Source organism: Vanessa tameamea, chromosome 3 (genome assembly GCF_037043105.1).
Source record: "Vanessa tameamea isolate UH-Manoa-2023 chromosome 3, ilVanTame1 primary haplotype, whole genome shotgun sequence".
Taxonomy (NCBI): domain Eukaryota; kingdom Metazoa; phylum Arthropoda; class Insecta; order Lepidoptera; family Nymphalidae; genus Vanessa; species Vanessa tameamea.
The window spans coordinates 11,361,271-11,380,889 of NC_087311.1; the positions used below are offsets into that span (position 1 = coordinate 11,361,271).

At 31.4% G+C, this 19,619-nt stretch overlaps 1 protein-coding gene across 2 annotated transcripts in view; it reads left to right on the forward strand.

Annotated features, from left to right (window-relative positions):
* Positions 1–19,619, forward strand: part of LOC113397326 (nephrin-like) — a 212,313-nt gene that overhangs the window by 179,657 nt on the left and 13,037 nt on the right. For both annotated transcript variants that reach the window (XM_026635625.2, XM_026635624.2), the window contains exons 8-15: positions 427–571; positions 2,638–2,768; positions 6,059–6,221; positions 8,145–8,296; positions 11,544–11,766; positions 12,031–12,246; positions 18,224–18,352; positions 19,027–19,119. In XM_026635625.2, coding sequence (XP_026491410.2) covers positions 427–571; positions 2,638–2,768; positions 6,059–6,221; positions 8,145–8,296; positions 11,544–11,766; positions 12,031–12,246; positions 18,224–18,352; positions 19,027–19,119 — 1,252 coding nt within the window. The remainder of the gene's footprint in view (positions 1–426; positions 572–2,637; positions 2,769–6,058; positions 6,222–8,144; positions 8,297–11,543; positions 11,767–12,030; positions 12,247–18,223; positions 18,353–19,026; positions 19,120–19,619) is intronic.

Below are 19,619 nucleotides of genomic sequence, written 5' to 3' on the forward strand. Positions count from 1 at the left end.
AATATTCGGTTACAATCAAAATTGCGAAATAGAAAGAAAACAATATCTGAGCAAATAACCAGGTCTTCCTTTTTGCGATTTTTGGTATTTTTTTATATCACATTATACCTAATTTAAATCTTTAAACTCGGTCTAAATTGGCTCTAATTAGCTATAAAAAATTATATATTTCTTAAAAAAAAATATATTTTTGTAATGTAAAATATCTTCAAAGATAAACTTAGAACGCAAAACTTATCTGAATAAAAAAATTGAGCTGAAATCGTAAGAGCTATTCGCGAGATATATAAACGTTATGTCAGTAAAGAAATTCGATCTAACTATCCAAAACTATATACAAACAATATTAACATTTTAAGATATAGCTTAACACGTCACGTTCTAGTTACCTGAATTGTGCAATTTCTAAAGGATACATTATCACAGGAGCTGGACGACAGAAACGAGACTCAATCGCTATTGCAGTGGACGCCTCAGAAGGAACACAATGGAAAAATGCTCACTTGCAGGGCAGAGCACTCCAAGTTCAATAAATCGACGATAGAAAGCAAACTACCTCTTAACGTATATTGTAAGTATAATTTCAGCATTACAATAGAGTTGGTATTGAGTATATAAAATCATTATTTTTATTGTTTTATTAGGACATGCTGGTTTTTATTATTTTTATTAAAGTAACTGTCAAATGTCGAGAAACCTTAGGGTTTGATTTTCAAACAATATTATATTTATTGTTTGTTTATATAAATAAGGGAAAAAATATAATATGTCTAATTTTTTTTTTTTAATAGGAAACCAAATAAAAATTTAGCTTATTGGCATAAATAAATTATTTTGCGTATAAACCCAAAAAATTAAACATGCGTTTGTAAATATTTCGGCTCACAAAAACTGGGCATATTTAAAAAAAAATCTAGTTTCACAGAACTTTATTAGTTTTCACTTTTAATTTAATGGCGCGACGTGTAAACTTTTTTATACTCTTTAAAAAAAGACCAACGTTAAAATATATCATATCATAAAGTATCTACAAATTTAATCATGGTAGCTACAAGACAATAATCCACTAAAATGAGTGCCTATTTAGTCTGCCTTATTTAGGCTATTAAATCTTCGTCTGATTTTTATCTATTTCTTACCTCGACGTTATGATTACATAAATAAATAATTTAAATAAACCAGGATCGAACTCTAGCGACAACTTCGTAAGAATATTGTTTTTTTTTTTTTAAATATCGAACTTTATACAATATCTTCAAATTGGAATATATTGAGTAATATGTTATTGCAGACATTACTAGTTAATCTTGTTCTGAATTCGAAAGTCTTAAAACCTATTCAACTTAGAAAGTAAATCTTGAAGCTTTAATCGAACGCATCAATTTACGTAACGATCGCTTTAGATAGAGGTGAATCGAAGACAAATAACCACAGCCTATCAACTGCCGCTGTAATTGGCAGTGTAAAGTCCTGTCACACTGACGTTAGTACAATGTTTAAAGGAGGTAGCACATGGGTTCTATGTGTTACGATTAAAGACAAATTTAAAAAGCGGTGTAGTGTTAAAAGTTGTATAATATACTGTAAGAATGAATTCACGATTTATATCGAAGCTATTTCCATATCAAGTAGGCGGCAACGTTCACCGCTACGCAGAACTTTACTTTTTTATTATTTTTAAGCATGAAGGTTGTATATTTAATTTTTTATCGTCATAAAATATAAACATTCGCCGAAAGAGTATACTTTACAGATCAGAAAAATAATAAACCTTTATTGCACACAGAACTTATAATATTATTAACATATATACATAAATATTCGTGTTTAGTGTTACTAGTGGTTCTGAAATCTGTAACGCAAGCAATCCTGCCATTAATAGCAAAAATCTTTAAATAACCTTTAGTGGAAAGAGATTCTAAGCCCTAACTTACTACAAAGAGTTCCATTTTTTGTTTAAAACAAAAGAAATAGGTCACGTGACTTTTAGTTTCTTTAAAATTATCGTTTAAGTCAGAGGCAGTGTGATATTGACTTAAGGGGCGTATTAAATACGACCAAAGCGCTTGAATACCTTTTAGATATATACGAATGGAGACATAAATTAAGTCTTACCGATTACGTACTTATGAATAATACTTTTTTAGAAATTACATTTTTCTGTCCTTTCATGTAAAATGTTACGAAATTGTAATTTAAAAACGATATTTTAAAACGAATAAAAATTCGTTGCGGAATTTCTAAATATCCGAATAATTCTGTTAATTATTTGATGCGACAAACGACAAAATGTCAATCCCAAATTATGAAACTTATTAAATGAAAATAACGAACATCAAATTTACAAAATTAAATTTTCGAAATGGAATTGTATAATATTCAATGATCGTGACATTTTTTTTATTAATTATGAAGAGAAAAATGTAACAAATCAAACAAAGAAACGAACAGAAAACTATGATTTATTAAATTTATGGCAAGTAGAATGGAATAAGCCAAAAATATATTTTCGACACAGAAATGAAACTTTCATGCACTCGCAATAAAACCGCGTCAAATATTCGGTATAACAAGATATACATTGAACAGAGGAAATTCAACTCTACTTCAATAATAATAGAATGAATAATTCAACAGACGTGCCCGTTGCCTCAATGCACCTCGGTGCCAAGATGAACCCGAACGATATCGAAGAGGGCGACGATGTATACTTCGGATGCGAAGTCGATGCCAACCCACCCGCTTATAAAGTAGTATGGGAGCATAATGTAAGTATGACTTATGGTATTTTTATTTTCTGCTGTGCTATATTTTCTCTCTGTTAGTCTAATATTGTCAATAAGAGAACTTTATTTTTTTTCTACATAAGTCGCCATATGCTTGAAACATCGTGCACGGTGGCTTCTTATTATAGCATGTTAAGTTTCAAAGATAAAATAAAACATAGAGGTACACTTTATTACCCTTAAGGGTGAATTTTATATTGAATATAAAATTTACTTTTACGACGTCTATGAAAACGCACTTGGCGACTTCGATGCGCTTGATAAGGTTGGCGTTTTCTTGCTATTCAAAATTAAACTGTATCACAACTAAGTTAGAAGTATATTGCAAAACGAGTAATTAAAGCGCTTATTAATTTAACACCACCAGCGGCCTTATGAAACTTTTTCAAAAGCGTCGCTTAGGGATAATGACGTATTGAATAAGTCCTTTGTCTAGAACTTTATCAACTTCAGCGAAGAAATAAATGAATAGTTCATTCAGATTTAAAATAACTATTTCGCTTGGTTTAATTCAAATACGGACGTAATTAACAATTACATTTAAGCAAGTGTTAATAAATTCCCACTTATTCATCCGTTCGCTTAAACCAATACCAGAAATATATTAAAGTGCAAAAGGTAAAATATAATAACATAATATTTCTAAACTAATAATATTGAATAAAAAAATTAAAGTCATAGAATTGTTTAAGTAAATATTAAGTAATATTCAAAATAAACACTTTTCGTAATTTAATAGATAATTCTATTAAAATATGAAAGGTGTACTTTTAATAACGGTGAATCAAATTTATTTTCAATTAGATGTCAACCTCGGCTGCGCTTGCTTTTTAGTTAGTCGTGAGGTATTAGGCACAATAGTTAACTATATTGTCCTCCTTGGAGTTCAAGCTTCCTTCATACCAAATTTCATCAAATTCATTTCATTGGTTGGCTATATAGGAGCAACAGACAGAGTTACTTTCGTATTTATAGTTTAAGTATAGATAAAGACGCGATATTTGAGCTCTTCAATTAATGCAGGGAGTTTACACCATAGAAGCTATTCGGATCTCATTATTTAACGCTGCTCGTTAGAATACTATTGTCGATTTAGTTAACTTCTGTAAACGGGATGTATATTAACTTAGAGAATCGCTTGGATTAAACCTACTTTAAAAGGGTTACAATTAAGTTTTCCTTGCGACTTTATTAATTAAGCTGACGCAGATTCACTGGACATCATCTGTATACGTAGCAAATGCATGCAGTAATAATATTACATAAGGCATAAGATCTGGTAAGTAAGCCTATGATCACTTAAATTATCATGATATTAGTCTTTTAACAATCAACGTCGTTGTAGAGTGATGAGTTGTAACAGTTCTGTCTAGCTCGTATACCAATGGTACTAGTTTGGACGCCGTGACAACTGAACAAAGGAAGCACCCTTCAGTCATAATTAGAAGCAAGGCCATGGGTGGAGAGCCTTTAAGTGTAACATTTATAACAAGAAGAGGATTAATCTTCTTTTATTCTATTGTAAAGCAAACTATTTGGAATATTGTGATGAATATTATTTTTTAAAGCGCTTTCTAGTGCTTGAAAATGTATATCGTTAAAGATAGGATAAGTAGTAGTAATCAAATGTCTATATTGTTGGACAGCTATTCTGCAGCCGCTAGAATATTAAATTTGTAATCATTTATGTTTTACGCAACTAAAATAAAAACATATATTTCGGTTTTTTTTTATAAAGTACTTACACTTTATTTTAACAATAAGTCTGATGTGAATCAAAGTTAATTTTTGCCACCAGTATTTCTGCAATTAAGTACTAATTAGGACAGATTACTACCTCATTTGTAATTTACGGAAAATTGCCACTAATTAATAGAATGTCTGTTCAATGACTAGTTAACTGTAATGTAAAAAGTTTTTTATACTTTTTATACTACTATTTCATTAATGTTCAAAATTTTTGCAAAAATAAAAATTCTTAAATACTAAAATTATAAGTAAAAAACTAAAGCTAGACTTCGTGCAAACTTGTCACGACAAACATCAATACTCTGTACCATCAATACTCTGTAAGTTTCTGTGCTTTGGTTTGAAGGGTAATGTGCCATTGTAATTATAGACAGAAGGCATATGCCACCTTAGAACCCCAGGTTAACGGTGTGTTAACAATATGCTTGGTGGAATGACTTTGTATAAACCCGTCTGGTTAGGTACCACCCGCTCATCAGATATTCTGCCGCCAAGCTGCAATACTTGGTATTTTTGTTTTCCGGTTTGAAGGATGAGTGAGCCAGTGTAACTACAGGCATAAGAGACTTAATATCTTAGTTCCCAAGGTAGATGGCGCATTGGCGAAGCAAGAGATGGTTAATATTTCTATCAGCGCCAATATCTGGGCGGTGGTGACCACTCATCATCAGGTGGCCCATATGGTCCGGTCCGGTCCGTCTACTTACTACATAAAAAAAATTACTAAGAGTAGTTTATTTTAATTGCTGTACCAACGGCTAAGGGCAAGATGACCACTAAATATCATCAGTTAAACAAATATGTATAATGGAAAAATAAATAATTATTATTAATTTTCTCTACTAAAAATATATAGCAGTTATGTATACCAAGTTCTAAAATTGAACATCCGATTTTATAAGCCGTGCGCAATTTTTTTTCGGATTCTACAAATTGTCATATTTAATCGATTCAGCGTTGAAAAAATAAAAGGAAACTTTATTTATTATAACAAATATTTTTCCGTGACAATTTTGTATTCATAGCAAAATCCTGTATTCATTCGTTCCCGTTCAGTTTTTGATTGACCGCGTAAAACGGCATCGGTTTGGAAAACGTTAGAATTCAGTATTTTTTATCTTGACTAACATAAAAATCGCTGAATTGACAGTTTCGTATATTTTCGACGGAATTTTTTATCACCGAAAACCATACGATAATGACAGATTCACAAGAATTATTTCGTTCGAATTCGATTGGTTCACTAGATATTCAGTTATAGTTTCTAATTGAATAGAAATTATTTAAAAATGTCACACATTTGTTTTTGGCACTCAAATCAAGAAGAAATACAATTGTATTACATCATTCTCTTTTTTCCTCCACTTGTCCGAAATTGTTTTGGGTCATCACAGCGTGTCTTTTCCTTCCATTCTCCTCTTTTATTCGTCACATGATCATCTGATCTGAATTGGACGGTGAAAATTGTTTAAATAATACAAAATGTGTAAAAATTGCATATGCTATTTTTTTTTCTTTTGTAGGGTGTTCTGCTTCAAAACAATCCATCAAACGGCGTAATCCTGACTGCTAACACCAATCTTGCACTCCGTAACGTGTCACGCCACCAAGCCGGTCTATACACCTGTACCGCATCCAATGTTGAAGGTGATGGAAAATCTCCGCCTTTACGGATGCAGATTGTTTGTAAGTTTGTACTTTCTTTTGGATTTTTTTTTATAATTTTATATAGTAATTAAAAATTCATCATCGTTTAAGCCAAAAATTTAAGAATTTTAATTATCAAAATGATCCAATGTTTTTAGTATAATCGCATTGAGTGTGGTTATCAGATGTATTTGGAAGAATCATTTCCGATTTTCAATTATTTTTTGGACGATAGTAATCAAAGCCACAAATTTTAAGAACATTCGTGAAAATCGAAATGATTGTCATAGCTACACTTACTTCGAAAGATTTTGTTTATGTTTTTTTATATAATTATGACGAATGAAAAGATTAAACAATAACAATATTACCTAATATATTCATCAATGGCGACAAGGAAAAGCCAAGAACGTCCCATGCAAACAATAAGACCGATCGTTTGCTTGGTTTAATTAAGAAAAAAATAAATAAACCGTTATTCTTTATTTATTGTATCTGTTAAGTATTTAATTATAAATAAATACATACATAAATACCAACATACAAACAATTAAAAGTAAAATTATACTAACAAAAAAAAATGTTTTGATTATTAAAATGAATTCAATCATTATATATTCTTGATATATAAGAAATGTTGCTTTTATTTCTATATCACTGAACAGAACATGTCTTACCTAGTATCTATCTTGTACACAATTAATGTTAATAAATTTAATACTTAAATTGTTACTGATCGCTACCCAAATGGTTTTACTAGGAACTTAAGTCTCTTCAATTATGGACAAACCTTACACTGTATGACCTATAATGGTATTCGATAGACATCCGAATTGACTGACATGCTAGATTTAATGGCAGAGATTAACTATCCGATTCAGTTGTACGGCCACAAAGGGATCAGAAATCTTGAATCATTTAATCAATTAGAAGCCAGAACAATACGGCAAATGGACTGACAGGGTACATTTAGATAAGCAGAAGCTGTATAAGAGCTAATTGACTGCGCAATGTAAGAAAAGAAAAAGATCGCTGTCTTGATGGTCGAAGAAATGAATAAGTTATGTAATATCTCCTTGTCGTTGGAGTAGGACTTAGAATAAAGAATATTAAAGAAAATAAAAGGAAACTTGTGCAGAAATGTCTTGCATTAGTTTACTCTGTTTTACGAACACTTTGCATTTAATGAATAATATCTGAATATATTCGCATTTTAGTTTGGTTTGCGATTAAATTGAATTTTACAGTAAGTATTTCGTTTTATAAAGGATATTATCAATTTTATTTAAACAACGTCTCGATTACTATGTTGTATGATATTCTATAAATTTGTAAAAGTTTGAAAAAATTACCAAGCGAATTTGAAAAGAAAAAAAACAAAACATCCCCATTTCTTGAAAAACTTTATAGACTACATCACGTCACGCTACGACCCACGAGGATAGAGTAGTAACAATTAACACGACTACACAGCGTGGAGCAGCCAATTATATCATCTGCGTGTTAGCGTCATACAGTCTTTTTTATAATACGTTACAAATATGTTTGACCACGAAATTAGAATTTATAATGAGTTTTTATTATATATTTACCAATAATGAAACTGCATCGTTATCCCGATGCACTAACAGGATGGTTGTTAAGCTTTTCTGGATGTGTTAACCTCCGTGCCTTGGAATCCACGTAAAGGCGTTGGTTCCGCGCTTGAACATTTTCCAGTCATATCGAATTTGATAACATCCCATTGGATAATGAGAGTGAGTTAAAAGATAAGTGAACAAAAATTTTTATATATTATAATGCACTATAATATGTCCTCCATAACTGGCTAGTCTTCCTTGGGATGAGCCACCGTGGTCAAACGGTCACCAGGTCATATCAATAGAAATTAGACATTTAAAAAAAAAGTTACAACAATAAGTCGAAAAACTTATATTGTAAATTTTAATTTTTTTTGTACAGATAGACCTTTATGTCGAAAGAGAGAGGTGAAATTGATCGGTGCAGCTCTACAAGAACCGTCGAAGGTGGAATGCGAAGTAGACGCTTTCCCCCCACCAGACACTTTCGAGTGGACACTTAATAATTCAGCGGGCTCTATTAAAGTTGACCCTGTGAGTATACCTTGAAATATTAAACCTCGTAAGTATAAAATATCTAAAGGTATTACGAGTACCTACTTTATTCAGTATATGTTTTGTTTTATTTGATAAACGTTTAATGGAAATATTTTGTCCATATACAGGTGTATGATATTTGTAAAAAATAGTTTAATATAACAAAAGTAATATAATCTTTACCCTTATAACATAAATTGGATTGAATAATTGAATTTATAGCAAACTCAAATACGCCAAATAAAATTATTTATTATAATAAATTTAAAATACGTGGTTACAATTTATCACAAAACAATATCAAATATTTTGTTTTCCTATGTGTATTTTTCCAACACGAAGTAGATAATTACAAAAGAAAACATTTTGGAACTTAGTCGTTTGACGCAGGAAGTCGTGAGAAGGTTTCAACTTTGGGAATACTTCCTTACTCTTTATGATTCTACCCTCGGGCATAAGAAATTATTGAACAGCGTATCACTCTTTATTCTGTGATATAAACGGTCCCTTCTATTGAACCTTTTATTATTCAACATTTGTGTAGTCTGATATTCATTTCACGATGAATAATTGTGATTATGTTGGGAATTCACTCGTATGCTTTTGTACAATTTTGAATCTGATAGCTTTTATAATTTGTTATTAAAATTAGTATTGTAAAAAGATTTTTATAGTTGTAATGAAACTTCGATGTCCATTTTTATTCCATAATAAAAATATGATAAAAAAAGAAGTCAACATATTGACTTAAAACATTAACACTAGAAAGACGGGCAGGGGTCTTTTGACCCATTTTGAAGTTTATCGTTCGATAATTTCGAAACTATTAGTTTTGGTTCTCCCGTGACTTTTAATGAAATATTTTATATTTCAATGTACTGTTATTTATATTATCATCCTAAATTAAATAAACATAACATTTACCTACAAAGACGGCGCCGGGTCATTTGACCCAAGCGGCATTTATTAAGATAAACAGTATCCATTTGAAGGTAGGTCGTAATATTTAAATTATTCTTTTATAGCTGTGGATGTTACATGTGAAACTAATTGTATAGAATCATACCAACTGTTACTTTCGTGGAGCAAACAGTGTTATTTAGTTATTTTACAATGTCTAGGCTGAGCGACCATCAAATATTATTATCGTTACAATCATTGCCTGAGGATCAGTCAGACGGTGAGGGTGAAGATGTGGAAAGTAAATGCGATTCAGAAGAAGAGATAATTCCATCCGAAACGAGTTCTTCAAGCAGTGACGACTCAAATGACAACATGCCACTAGGTAATTATTATCTCTTTTCTTTACTTATTCGATAAGAATATTTGCATCTATCGATTACTAGAATTACCAACATAGATGTTTTGGTATGTTATACAATTACATTTAAATATTTTTCATTGTCTTTTCAGCTATTGTACAACGTCAACGATCAATTAGGGGAAGAGGACGAAGGAGGCAAGTGAGTGGGATTCGCGAAATGCAAGCAACGGATAATGCGGATGATAACAGTATGGTGTCGTCAGGAGGAGTATTGTGAAAAAAAAATCTCTGTAACTGAGCTTAGTCAAGTAGGTCGACGAGCACAGCACAATATTTTGACTGAACACTCTGGTCCGACTCCGTATGCACGAAGGCAAATTGGCGAAAAGTTTATTACTGCCTGGAAACTTTTATTGGATGAAAATATTCTGCGTCATATAAAAAAGTGCACAGATGCTGAAGCTCAGCGCGTACTTGGTCATTCAAATTGGTCGATTACATTAGAAGAACTCGAAAAATTTATCTCAATTTTATATGCTAGAGTATAATTATAAAATATTTCCGTAAATTATTTGTGGAACAAAACTTGGGGCATAGCTTTTTTTTCTAAAACAATGTCAAGGGATCGATTCAAAGAGATAATGAGATATATTAGATTCGATTTACGAAATGAAAGATCTTCAAGATTGCAAACTGACAAGTTTGCACTAATTTCAGAGGTTTTGAATCGTTTTATAGACAACTGTATTACATGGTATAAGCCAGGTGAAAATCTGACTGTTGACGAACAATTGTTTGCCACTAAAGTTAGATGTGCCTTTATTCAGTACATGTCTAATAAGCCAGATAAATTCGGAATCAAATTTTGGTTGTATGTTGACAAGCATTCCAAATACCTATTGAATGCTTCGCCTTATTTAGGTAAAGATGAAACTCGTTCAGAAAGTCAGAGTCTCGGTGAACATGTTGTTATGAAACTCGTAGAAACATTTCTCAAAAAAGCAAGAAATGTCACCACTGACAATTTCTTCACATCTGTTTCGCTGGCTAAAAACTTATTTTCCAAACAAACTACAATAGTAGGCACAGTAAACAAAGGAATACGTGACATTCCTCCCTACGCCAAAAATCTAAAATTAAATTTATATGAAACAATCGTTTTGAAGACAGACGATGACCAATGTTCATTGATTTATCAAGCGAAAAAATCAAAAAATGTATTACTCAGCACACTGTATGATAATATTCAAGTGGATGAAAGTACCATGAAGAAAAAACCTGTGACCGTTACATTTTATAGCTCTACTAAATATGGTGTTGATGTTGTTGACCAAATGGCCAGAAGATATAGCGTCAAAGCAGCATCGAGAACATGGCCAGTACAAGTTTTTTATAATATATTAGACCTTGCTGTTATAAATGCATGAATTTTAAATCAAGAAGTGACAAACAACAAAGTGCGTAGAATAGATTTTATACTCCAGCTAGCTTGAGAACTCAGCAATATGTCGGAGGACTCTTCTAACATTGGTTCAATACAACCAGCAATACCGAGGCAGTCAGCCGTAGCTACTAGAAAAAGACGCCACTGTTCTACTTCTAATTGTAAGAATAAATCCAATAAAATGTGTGATATTTGCAAAAAACCATTATGTGGACAACGCAATCAATCAAAAATATATCTTTGTCAAAATTGTAAATAAATTAATATAAAAGTTCTAGTTATTAAAAATTATATTATTACGCAACAAATTAATGTTTGAATGATAATCCCGCCTTTTCTAAATATCACAAACATATTTGCAATCAAATGCTCATTGCATACATTAAATACATTATTATTATGACGTGGGGTAATTTGACCCCTAGCCGTCTTTCTTGGTAAGAGTATTTTGCCGTCTTTCTAGTGTTAATTTAAAAAAAACCTGACGCTTGACTTACCAGTTGATTTGATCGTATATAATATAATATTTTACTTAGGAACGTTTCACCGTAAACGCAAAAGAAGGAAAGTCAGTTCTTACATATGTCCCTGTCTCCGACATCGACTACGGTACATTGGCATGCAGAGCAACTAACTTGGCAGGACAGCAAATGTCACCATGTGTTTACACATTACTGCCAGCGACGAGGCCTGACCCACCTTCCAACTGTTCAGTCTACAACCTCACTGATGACTCATTGGACCTAACTTGTCTTGCAGGTATTTTTTATAAAAAATGTATTTATTAAAGTCTTTGACTATCAATATCATTAGTTACTAGGTTATCAGCCGCTGCGCAGTGTACCTACTAAGTGAACGACATATTTTGCTTTTATATTTATAGTAATTCAATGATACTATTATACTATGTAAATACGTTATAACTTATAACTAAATTCGTTTGTCACTAGCTTTAGAAATGTAAAAGATATGTAAGAATTGTGCAGTGTGCAATGTCTATATGCAAACATTTATTTCCAAAAGGTTACGAAGGCGGTCTCCAATGTACATACATCGCAGAAGTATGGGCAAATGAGGGTTTAGTAACAAATTCCACGAACGGAGCAGCATTATGGAATCTCAGAAGATTAGGAGCTAAGAGACACTTGAAGATAGTAGTGTATGCTGCTAACAGTAGAGGAAGATCGGAACATATCTCTTTCACCGTAGAAACTGCACCAAGATTATCGCCACGGACAGGTAAATAAAGCAAATTCCTTTCATTTCTATTACAATAATAAGAAATTAAAAAAAACACGGAATTTTAACATTTAAATAATTACTAATATTATGAGTTAAACAAAAAAACACGGTCTTGACTTAATATAATGTACATAATATACACATATGGTAACACTTTAAACGACAGTACACTGAACACAATCGCCAAATAATTATTATGACGTGAACCAGTTATTATTTAACGTTTTGTTATTTATATTTAAAAAAGAAAATCCGATGTAAAAAAAAATCACAGACTACTTTTTATAGCATTACATTTCTCATTTTACATTCTCACAACTCTAATCTATAATGTAGTCATCATACCTTGTCATATTTTATCTTTCATTCAGAACATTTTGGCGTGGTGTATAATACAATATATAATATTTTAGACGATTGTTTTTTTTTAAATTACTGTAATTTTCAAGTCAATACAAAGTAATGTTAATCTCATATTAATACTTTCACTGTAAGCATCTGCAACAACTCCGTAACAAATGTGTATCTACTACTAAAGTACAATCAACGCTTTTAGGATCGAAGAGTGCAAAAGGAGTACTTAGATAGTTATTAAATTATTTAAAGTACCCAACATCGTCAGTGTTTAATATAATCAATGTGATTCTTTTTAATTTTAAAATATTAATTGAATAGAGTGCATTTTTTTTATAGAAACAGGTTTTTTTTATAAATAACAGACATATTTTTGTGATTCAGCACAATAATTGTTTGCACTTAAACAACACAGGTAAATTTTATATAAAATAAAATTTTATAAAGAAAACGTCTTTGATCGTTGAATTTCATCTTATCGTTTTAGCTTTAATCAAAAGCTTTTGTTGCAATACAAATGCAGTTTGTATTCCTTTAAAGTATAGAATTATTTAAATGACAACGACCTCCGTGAAACCATTTGATTCGTATGCTGCTTATTCAACGTAGCCAGTTTGCTGAATATGTCTTGCCGAGGCAATATTTTATGTAGATTTATTGACAAATGGGAAATTACATTAGAAAATATTTATTTATTTTATTTAAATGCTTTATTGATCACCCTAAAGTTAATGGGATAAAAGGCGGACTTGATGCCTGAAGGCATTCTCTGCCAGTCAACCTTTAGGTCAAACAGAAAAACCATGAAGGCGGTAATTAAAAATTAATTAACAATCTATAACAATATATGCACATATTAATATATAAAATAATAAAAAACAAAAATACAATCATGAATATTTATTGTATTTTTGTTTTATTCTTATTCTATGTTTAGTATTTGTATGATTCCTTAAAAAATAAACTTACTGATTCGTTGGGGAAGATAGGTAAAAAGTTATTTTCTTTTACCCCAGTATTATTTTAAGATCGAAGGACCTCGGTAATAATTTGCTGCAGGGACCAATTTATGTCAAATGTGTGATTCTCATGAGAAAATAGCTAGCCACGCCGGAAATATTACTATGCACAAGTGAGAGCGCAAACGCAGGTGGTATTCTAGTGCAATCCTGGATGAACGGCTGGACTATGGAATTTAAGTCCTTTCCGAAGTACGAGAGTGCAAATAATGTCACCTTTCAAGCTTAAAGGCTATTGAGATTTTGTAAATAGAAAAATCCAAAAATTTTTAATACCCCGACCCGAACCTGAACGCTGGACCTTCAGGAGTATCTGCTGGTCCACTAGACTAAAGAGGCAAACAAGCAAATAATATAAACAACCTTTAAATGATCTCTACAAACACAGCATTTACTAAATACAAATCAGAACACATAAAAAGTTACGTCTCGACGTTGTTTTGTCTCTCAGTTGTGGTTGCATTTGCTCTCAGAACTTTTATTAGAAGTACTTTCATGGTCGGTAAAATTTTGAAAGTGTATCAACTGTTATTTTGTTTACAAAGCATAAGCGGGCTTTACAATTCGTAGTGTGTAACAAAAGTACTTCAGATAATTTCCCAGTGACTTTTCTAATGTAATTTAGTTTGAAACGTGTGTAAGTTTTAATAGATGATTTTCAGTCGGTCCTCTTTTTCGGCAAAAGTACACATTAAGGATAGAAGCATATATAAGTAAGGCTTAAGCTTAGTCAGCGGCTTAGCTGTGCAAATGTAATGTAAAAAGTGTCTTTAGTATTTATAAAATAACTAGATATGACCCGTGGGTATACCCAAGTTTTTGCATAATACCTGTTTCATACACATTACGAGTACACTTGCCTGCTAAGGCACGTAATTACACTGGCTCACTCGCAACATCACACTGAATATAAAACCGAGACTGAATTACAAAGTAGTCTAATTTAAATAAAACCCATTCAGTTCTTGGGTTGCATAATCAGACAGACATCGTGTTTATTTGGTAAATATCTGCATCGTATCGGAATATCGAGGTTATTGTTATATCAAATGAATGATATATTTTTTACTGGATGATATTTTGATACCAGAGCTGAATTATGTGTTTTCAGAATGGACTGTGGTAAAATATAAATTATTGGAAATACCCTAGGGACGTTTTAATACGATGACTTACGGGATTATTGCGGTGAATTTCTCCAAAGCAATGTTACCGTAACATATTGCTGACGTATTATATTAAATGCGGAAATTTAGTAATTACCACACCATTCAAAGTTAAGTTATGATCATGAAACATAGAATAATTTTTATTTTATTTTATTATACTTCAAATAATATGAAAAAGTGTTGATTGCATTTACTAAAGACAAGATAATCTTTTATGTACGCCAATGAACATTACATTACATTTTACATAAACAGCCTGTAAATTTCCCACTGCTGGGCTAAGGCCTCCTCTCCAATGCAGGAGAAGGTTTGGAGCATATTCCACAATTTTGTTGAAATTAGACACATGCAGGTTTCACATTTTCATTTTCACCGTCGAGCACGAGATGAATTATAAACACAATTTAAACAGATGAAAATTCAGTGGTGCTTGCCTGGGTTTGAACCCGCAATGATCGGTTAAGATGCACGCGCTCTAACCACTGGGCCACTTCGGCTCACGCCAATGAAGCTTTCTTATAATTTATCAAATAAATGTTAATATAATATATAACCTATCCTACTGGGTACTTAATTATAAGGATCGATAGCTAATTATAAATCTAGCTAGATTACAACCTGTCGATAAATCGTGACCAGCACATTTTGTTTTTAATATAACTGATCAATTCGACTTAAATTATAGACTCACAAACTTATGACGACCTTCGTGGTCGAGTAGTGTATACACCGGTTTTTATGGATACGCCACTCCGAGGTCCCTGGTTTGATTCCCGGCCGAGTCGATGTAGAAAAAGTTCATTAGTTTTCTATATTGTGTTGGGTCTGGGTTTTTGTGGTACCGTCGTTACTTCTGATTTTCCATAACACAAGTGCTTTAGCTACTTACATTGGGATCAGAGTAATGTTTGTATGTTGTCCAATATTAAAAAAAAAAAAACTTAATAAAAAGTTTATGCGATTTGTTGTAAGTTGGATGCCTCGTTCGATTTTGAAAAGTTTTCAACTTGACTAGCTTTATTATAAGCTTGCGATATTTTAAGGTGATATAAACTGTGTAAATGTATGTCACAGTAAATCAATCATTGTTAGACCATCATCTGAAGCAGTAAGCGAGCAAGTATATGATATATTACGTATATCAAATTGACACTGATAAATTGTAGGGAACGTCTTTAGTTAATTATTACAAATAACAAAGTTGAACGAATGAACTGACTGAATGAATTTCTTAACTTGATAATTAATAACTGTCAAAATATTTACTTCATATTTCAACGATAATATTATTTATATCAACACTAGTATTATAAAAACGAAAGTAGCTCCGTCTGTTACTCTTTCGTGTTCAAACCACTGAACCAAATTTGATGAAATTTCGTATGAAGCAAGCTTGAAATTCAAAGAAGGACATAAGCTACATTTTAATACATAACGGCTTACTACTGACAACTTAAACGCGATCGAAGCTGCGGAAGACAATTAATTATTTATTAATTGCTATCACCCCTGTTATTGCCCAAACTCTTTTTTTTAAGTTTTACATTTTGCAAGCTATAATAGTCAAATTGCAGGGTCAAATTTTCGTAAAGCGCTGCTGACGTTTTAGTAAAAGTCTTATGTTGTAAAGATGTTTTCTTACGATCACTTGTAATTTATAAGTCTAGCTTTTAATGTTTGTACAAGTAGTATAAAAACATAACCATATAATCAATATTGCGCCAAGCATGGAATTTCTTATGGAATAACATACCAAATGGCACGTTTTGCCACATAATTTAGTCCTTTTTCCCCAGATAATTCCCTATAAATACAGCTATAAAATATATATAAAATTGTATTACTATATTTTATTATAATTAAGTGTGAAAACATAAACTATACATATAAAAAAAATATAATTATTATAACCATAAAAGAAGTAGGCATTCCCACCGAGATTATACGGGCTCGTTAAGGTTGACAATAATGCTCACCTTACGTATATATCTGTGTTTCAACATATAACATACATATATATATATATTATATAGAGTTAAAACAATTTGACACAAGAAATCCTATGTTAGATTAAAGTACAACTTGGCAAATAGATTTTTTCCTTATAGGCGTCACAGAAAGTCGTCCACCTAACCCCAAAGTTTTTATGTGAAGGTTATCATATCTACAATATTAAAGTTGTAATATTTTCCTAAGTTTTTGCATTAAATCTAAATTTCAGTCTTTATTCCGCCCACGCTCTGCGAATATTACGGTTGGCTAAAAGTAGAGGCGTATTCCATCGCCATGAAAACGGCAATTTGGCTTAAATTCAAGTGTCAATTTCGAGACTTAATCGAGTTGTGATGATAGTGTCATTCTAATATCGCGATAAATTTCTAATGTAGGTCAAATAAGCCGTGAGGTCATTTATTTTAAAATTTATTTTTTTTAAGAATACCGGCCATTATTTTTATAACACTTGCATATAGTCTCATAATTGTATTGCTCGAATCTCAATCTATCTATCTCTTTACATTTTATTCTGTTAATAAGTTCATAGATCACATTAATTACTTGTAAAATACATACATGTATTTTGAAATCTTATAAACAAGTCAAACTATAAGTTTACTAGGATGCTTAGAGTGCATTGGCACGCTAGTCCTAGTAATTTTATAGTTTCACTAAATATTGATTTATGGGCGTTGGTAGTCACTTTGTGGATGTTTATATTTCATTTCGTACACGGCGGTGAAGGAAAACATCGCCAGGAAATCATCATGCGTCGTAAGAAAAATCAAAAAATATTTTTTTATATCTACTATTCAATTCAATATTCGAAGCTCAAATAGACATGGGATACCTACTAATCGATAAAACATTTTTTTTTATCTGCGATATCACACGTTATAATTGAACTGGCACACCATTAAACTACAGACTTTTTTTACTAAAGCGTTTCTTTGATGTCATGACGTGATCCCAGTAAAGTTCGAAATATTTTACTACAAAGAGAATTTATTGCAATAAGTAATAATAAAACGGTATATAAAACAATGTTACGTAAACTAAATGGAATATTTTCGTTGTCAAAATAGACTAAATCATTAGTTTGTTATTGAGTTTTCATACAAAAGCTTATCTTTTATCTACACTCCGACATCTACTAAACGACACCGACACAAGTGTTGTTGAGTCGAACTGTCAAATGATTGTTAGCAAAGTTTACTACATAAAAAATAGATTAATAGAATAGAGATTGCAGATAAGATTGTAATATTTTCAGTACCAGTGCCCTTTGGCAACTGCAAGGCAACAATAAAACTAATTAAAAAAATGTTATATGCAATAAGAAAATCGTAGCATTAAATAATTTAAAAAAAAAAATGTTTAGAAAAACATCGATATTTTGACTAAAATGTATTAATTCAAATTTATTTATTTATACAGAAGCACAAGAAGCGTGGGAAGTTAACTGGGCGGTTGGCGGGGTGCTTGGTGCCGCTCTAACTGTGGCTATCATCTTATGCCTCGCACTCATTGCGACCAGACTGAGACACAGGGCTCGGGACTACGAAGGTTCGATTAGCATTCTTACTACTCGAGTTTGAGAGACAGTGAAATAAAGTTAAACACGCAAAATTACATTTTGAAGCTCAATATTATATCGTTCCAGCTTAATAGAAAGTATTCTTTTAATTCTGATAAGAAAAATAACTATTTAAAAAATGTTTGAAGGTTATTATTTAGAATTAATTGGTTAAATCACTCCTACACAAATAACGAACTACTTCCAAATTTAACCACAGTACTACGCTATTATAAAATAATTCATTTGACTTTTTCTGGTACAATTTTTTTTTTTTCATATTAAAGTAAGTATTTTAATATTGATGTGAATCCATTTCATACGATTTTTTCTATAGCTCTGTAAAGCAGCTGAAGCTTATCTATTTTAAAAGACTTCTTATAAACCACTTCTGTTGTCTTTACTGTCGATTGTAATGATGTAGAGTTTAATGAAAATATCTTACTTTAAACTGATATATTGTGCTTTTGAAAAATTCAAGTCAAAACATTATTTGTACCATCACTTAGTTTTATGTTTCAAATTACTATAATATCATTATTGAAATGAATATAACCTGATTGTTCAAAGAAACTTGGTTGACGTTTCAGTATAATATTAATCAAAAATATTATAACCGCGTTGAAGCGACTTTCTAAATATATTACGTGTTATTAATTCACAGTGACAATGCAATCAACCAAGAACCAAAAGGCCTCACTTCAGAAGCGTTCGTCCCCAGACGATAGAAACCCTGATCTTATTCCGCTCAGCAAAGGTAATTATATTCCTTACAATCATTTTATACTTCCGTAATAAAATAAGCCTGATAATGTAGGCGCGGGGGAAAATTGTTAAACAGATTATTATGAAATGTGTTACAATTATTTAATGCGAAAACTGGTTTGAATATTAAATATTATAATTTTGATTTGATTTAACACTGGTTTATTTTAAATTATTAATTAATTCAAATATTAAATAAACTTAAATAGGTACTTGGTGGTATGGCTTTTTGAAGACCGTTTGGGTAGGTAACAGCTACTCATCAGATATTCTACTGCTAAACAGCAATACTTTGTATTGTTGTATTGCGGTTTTAAGGTGTTACAACAGATACATGGGACATAACATCTTAGGGCCCGAGGTCGGTGGCGCATTGGTGATGTAAATAATGGTTAATAATTCTTACAACACATATTTCTATGTTCGGTAGTGCTCAGCTGCCCAACAATATCACAAAAAAATATATTTTTTTAAGCACAGCCTTACTTGGAA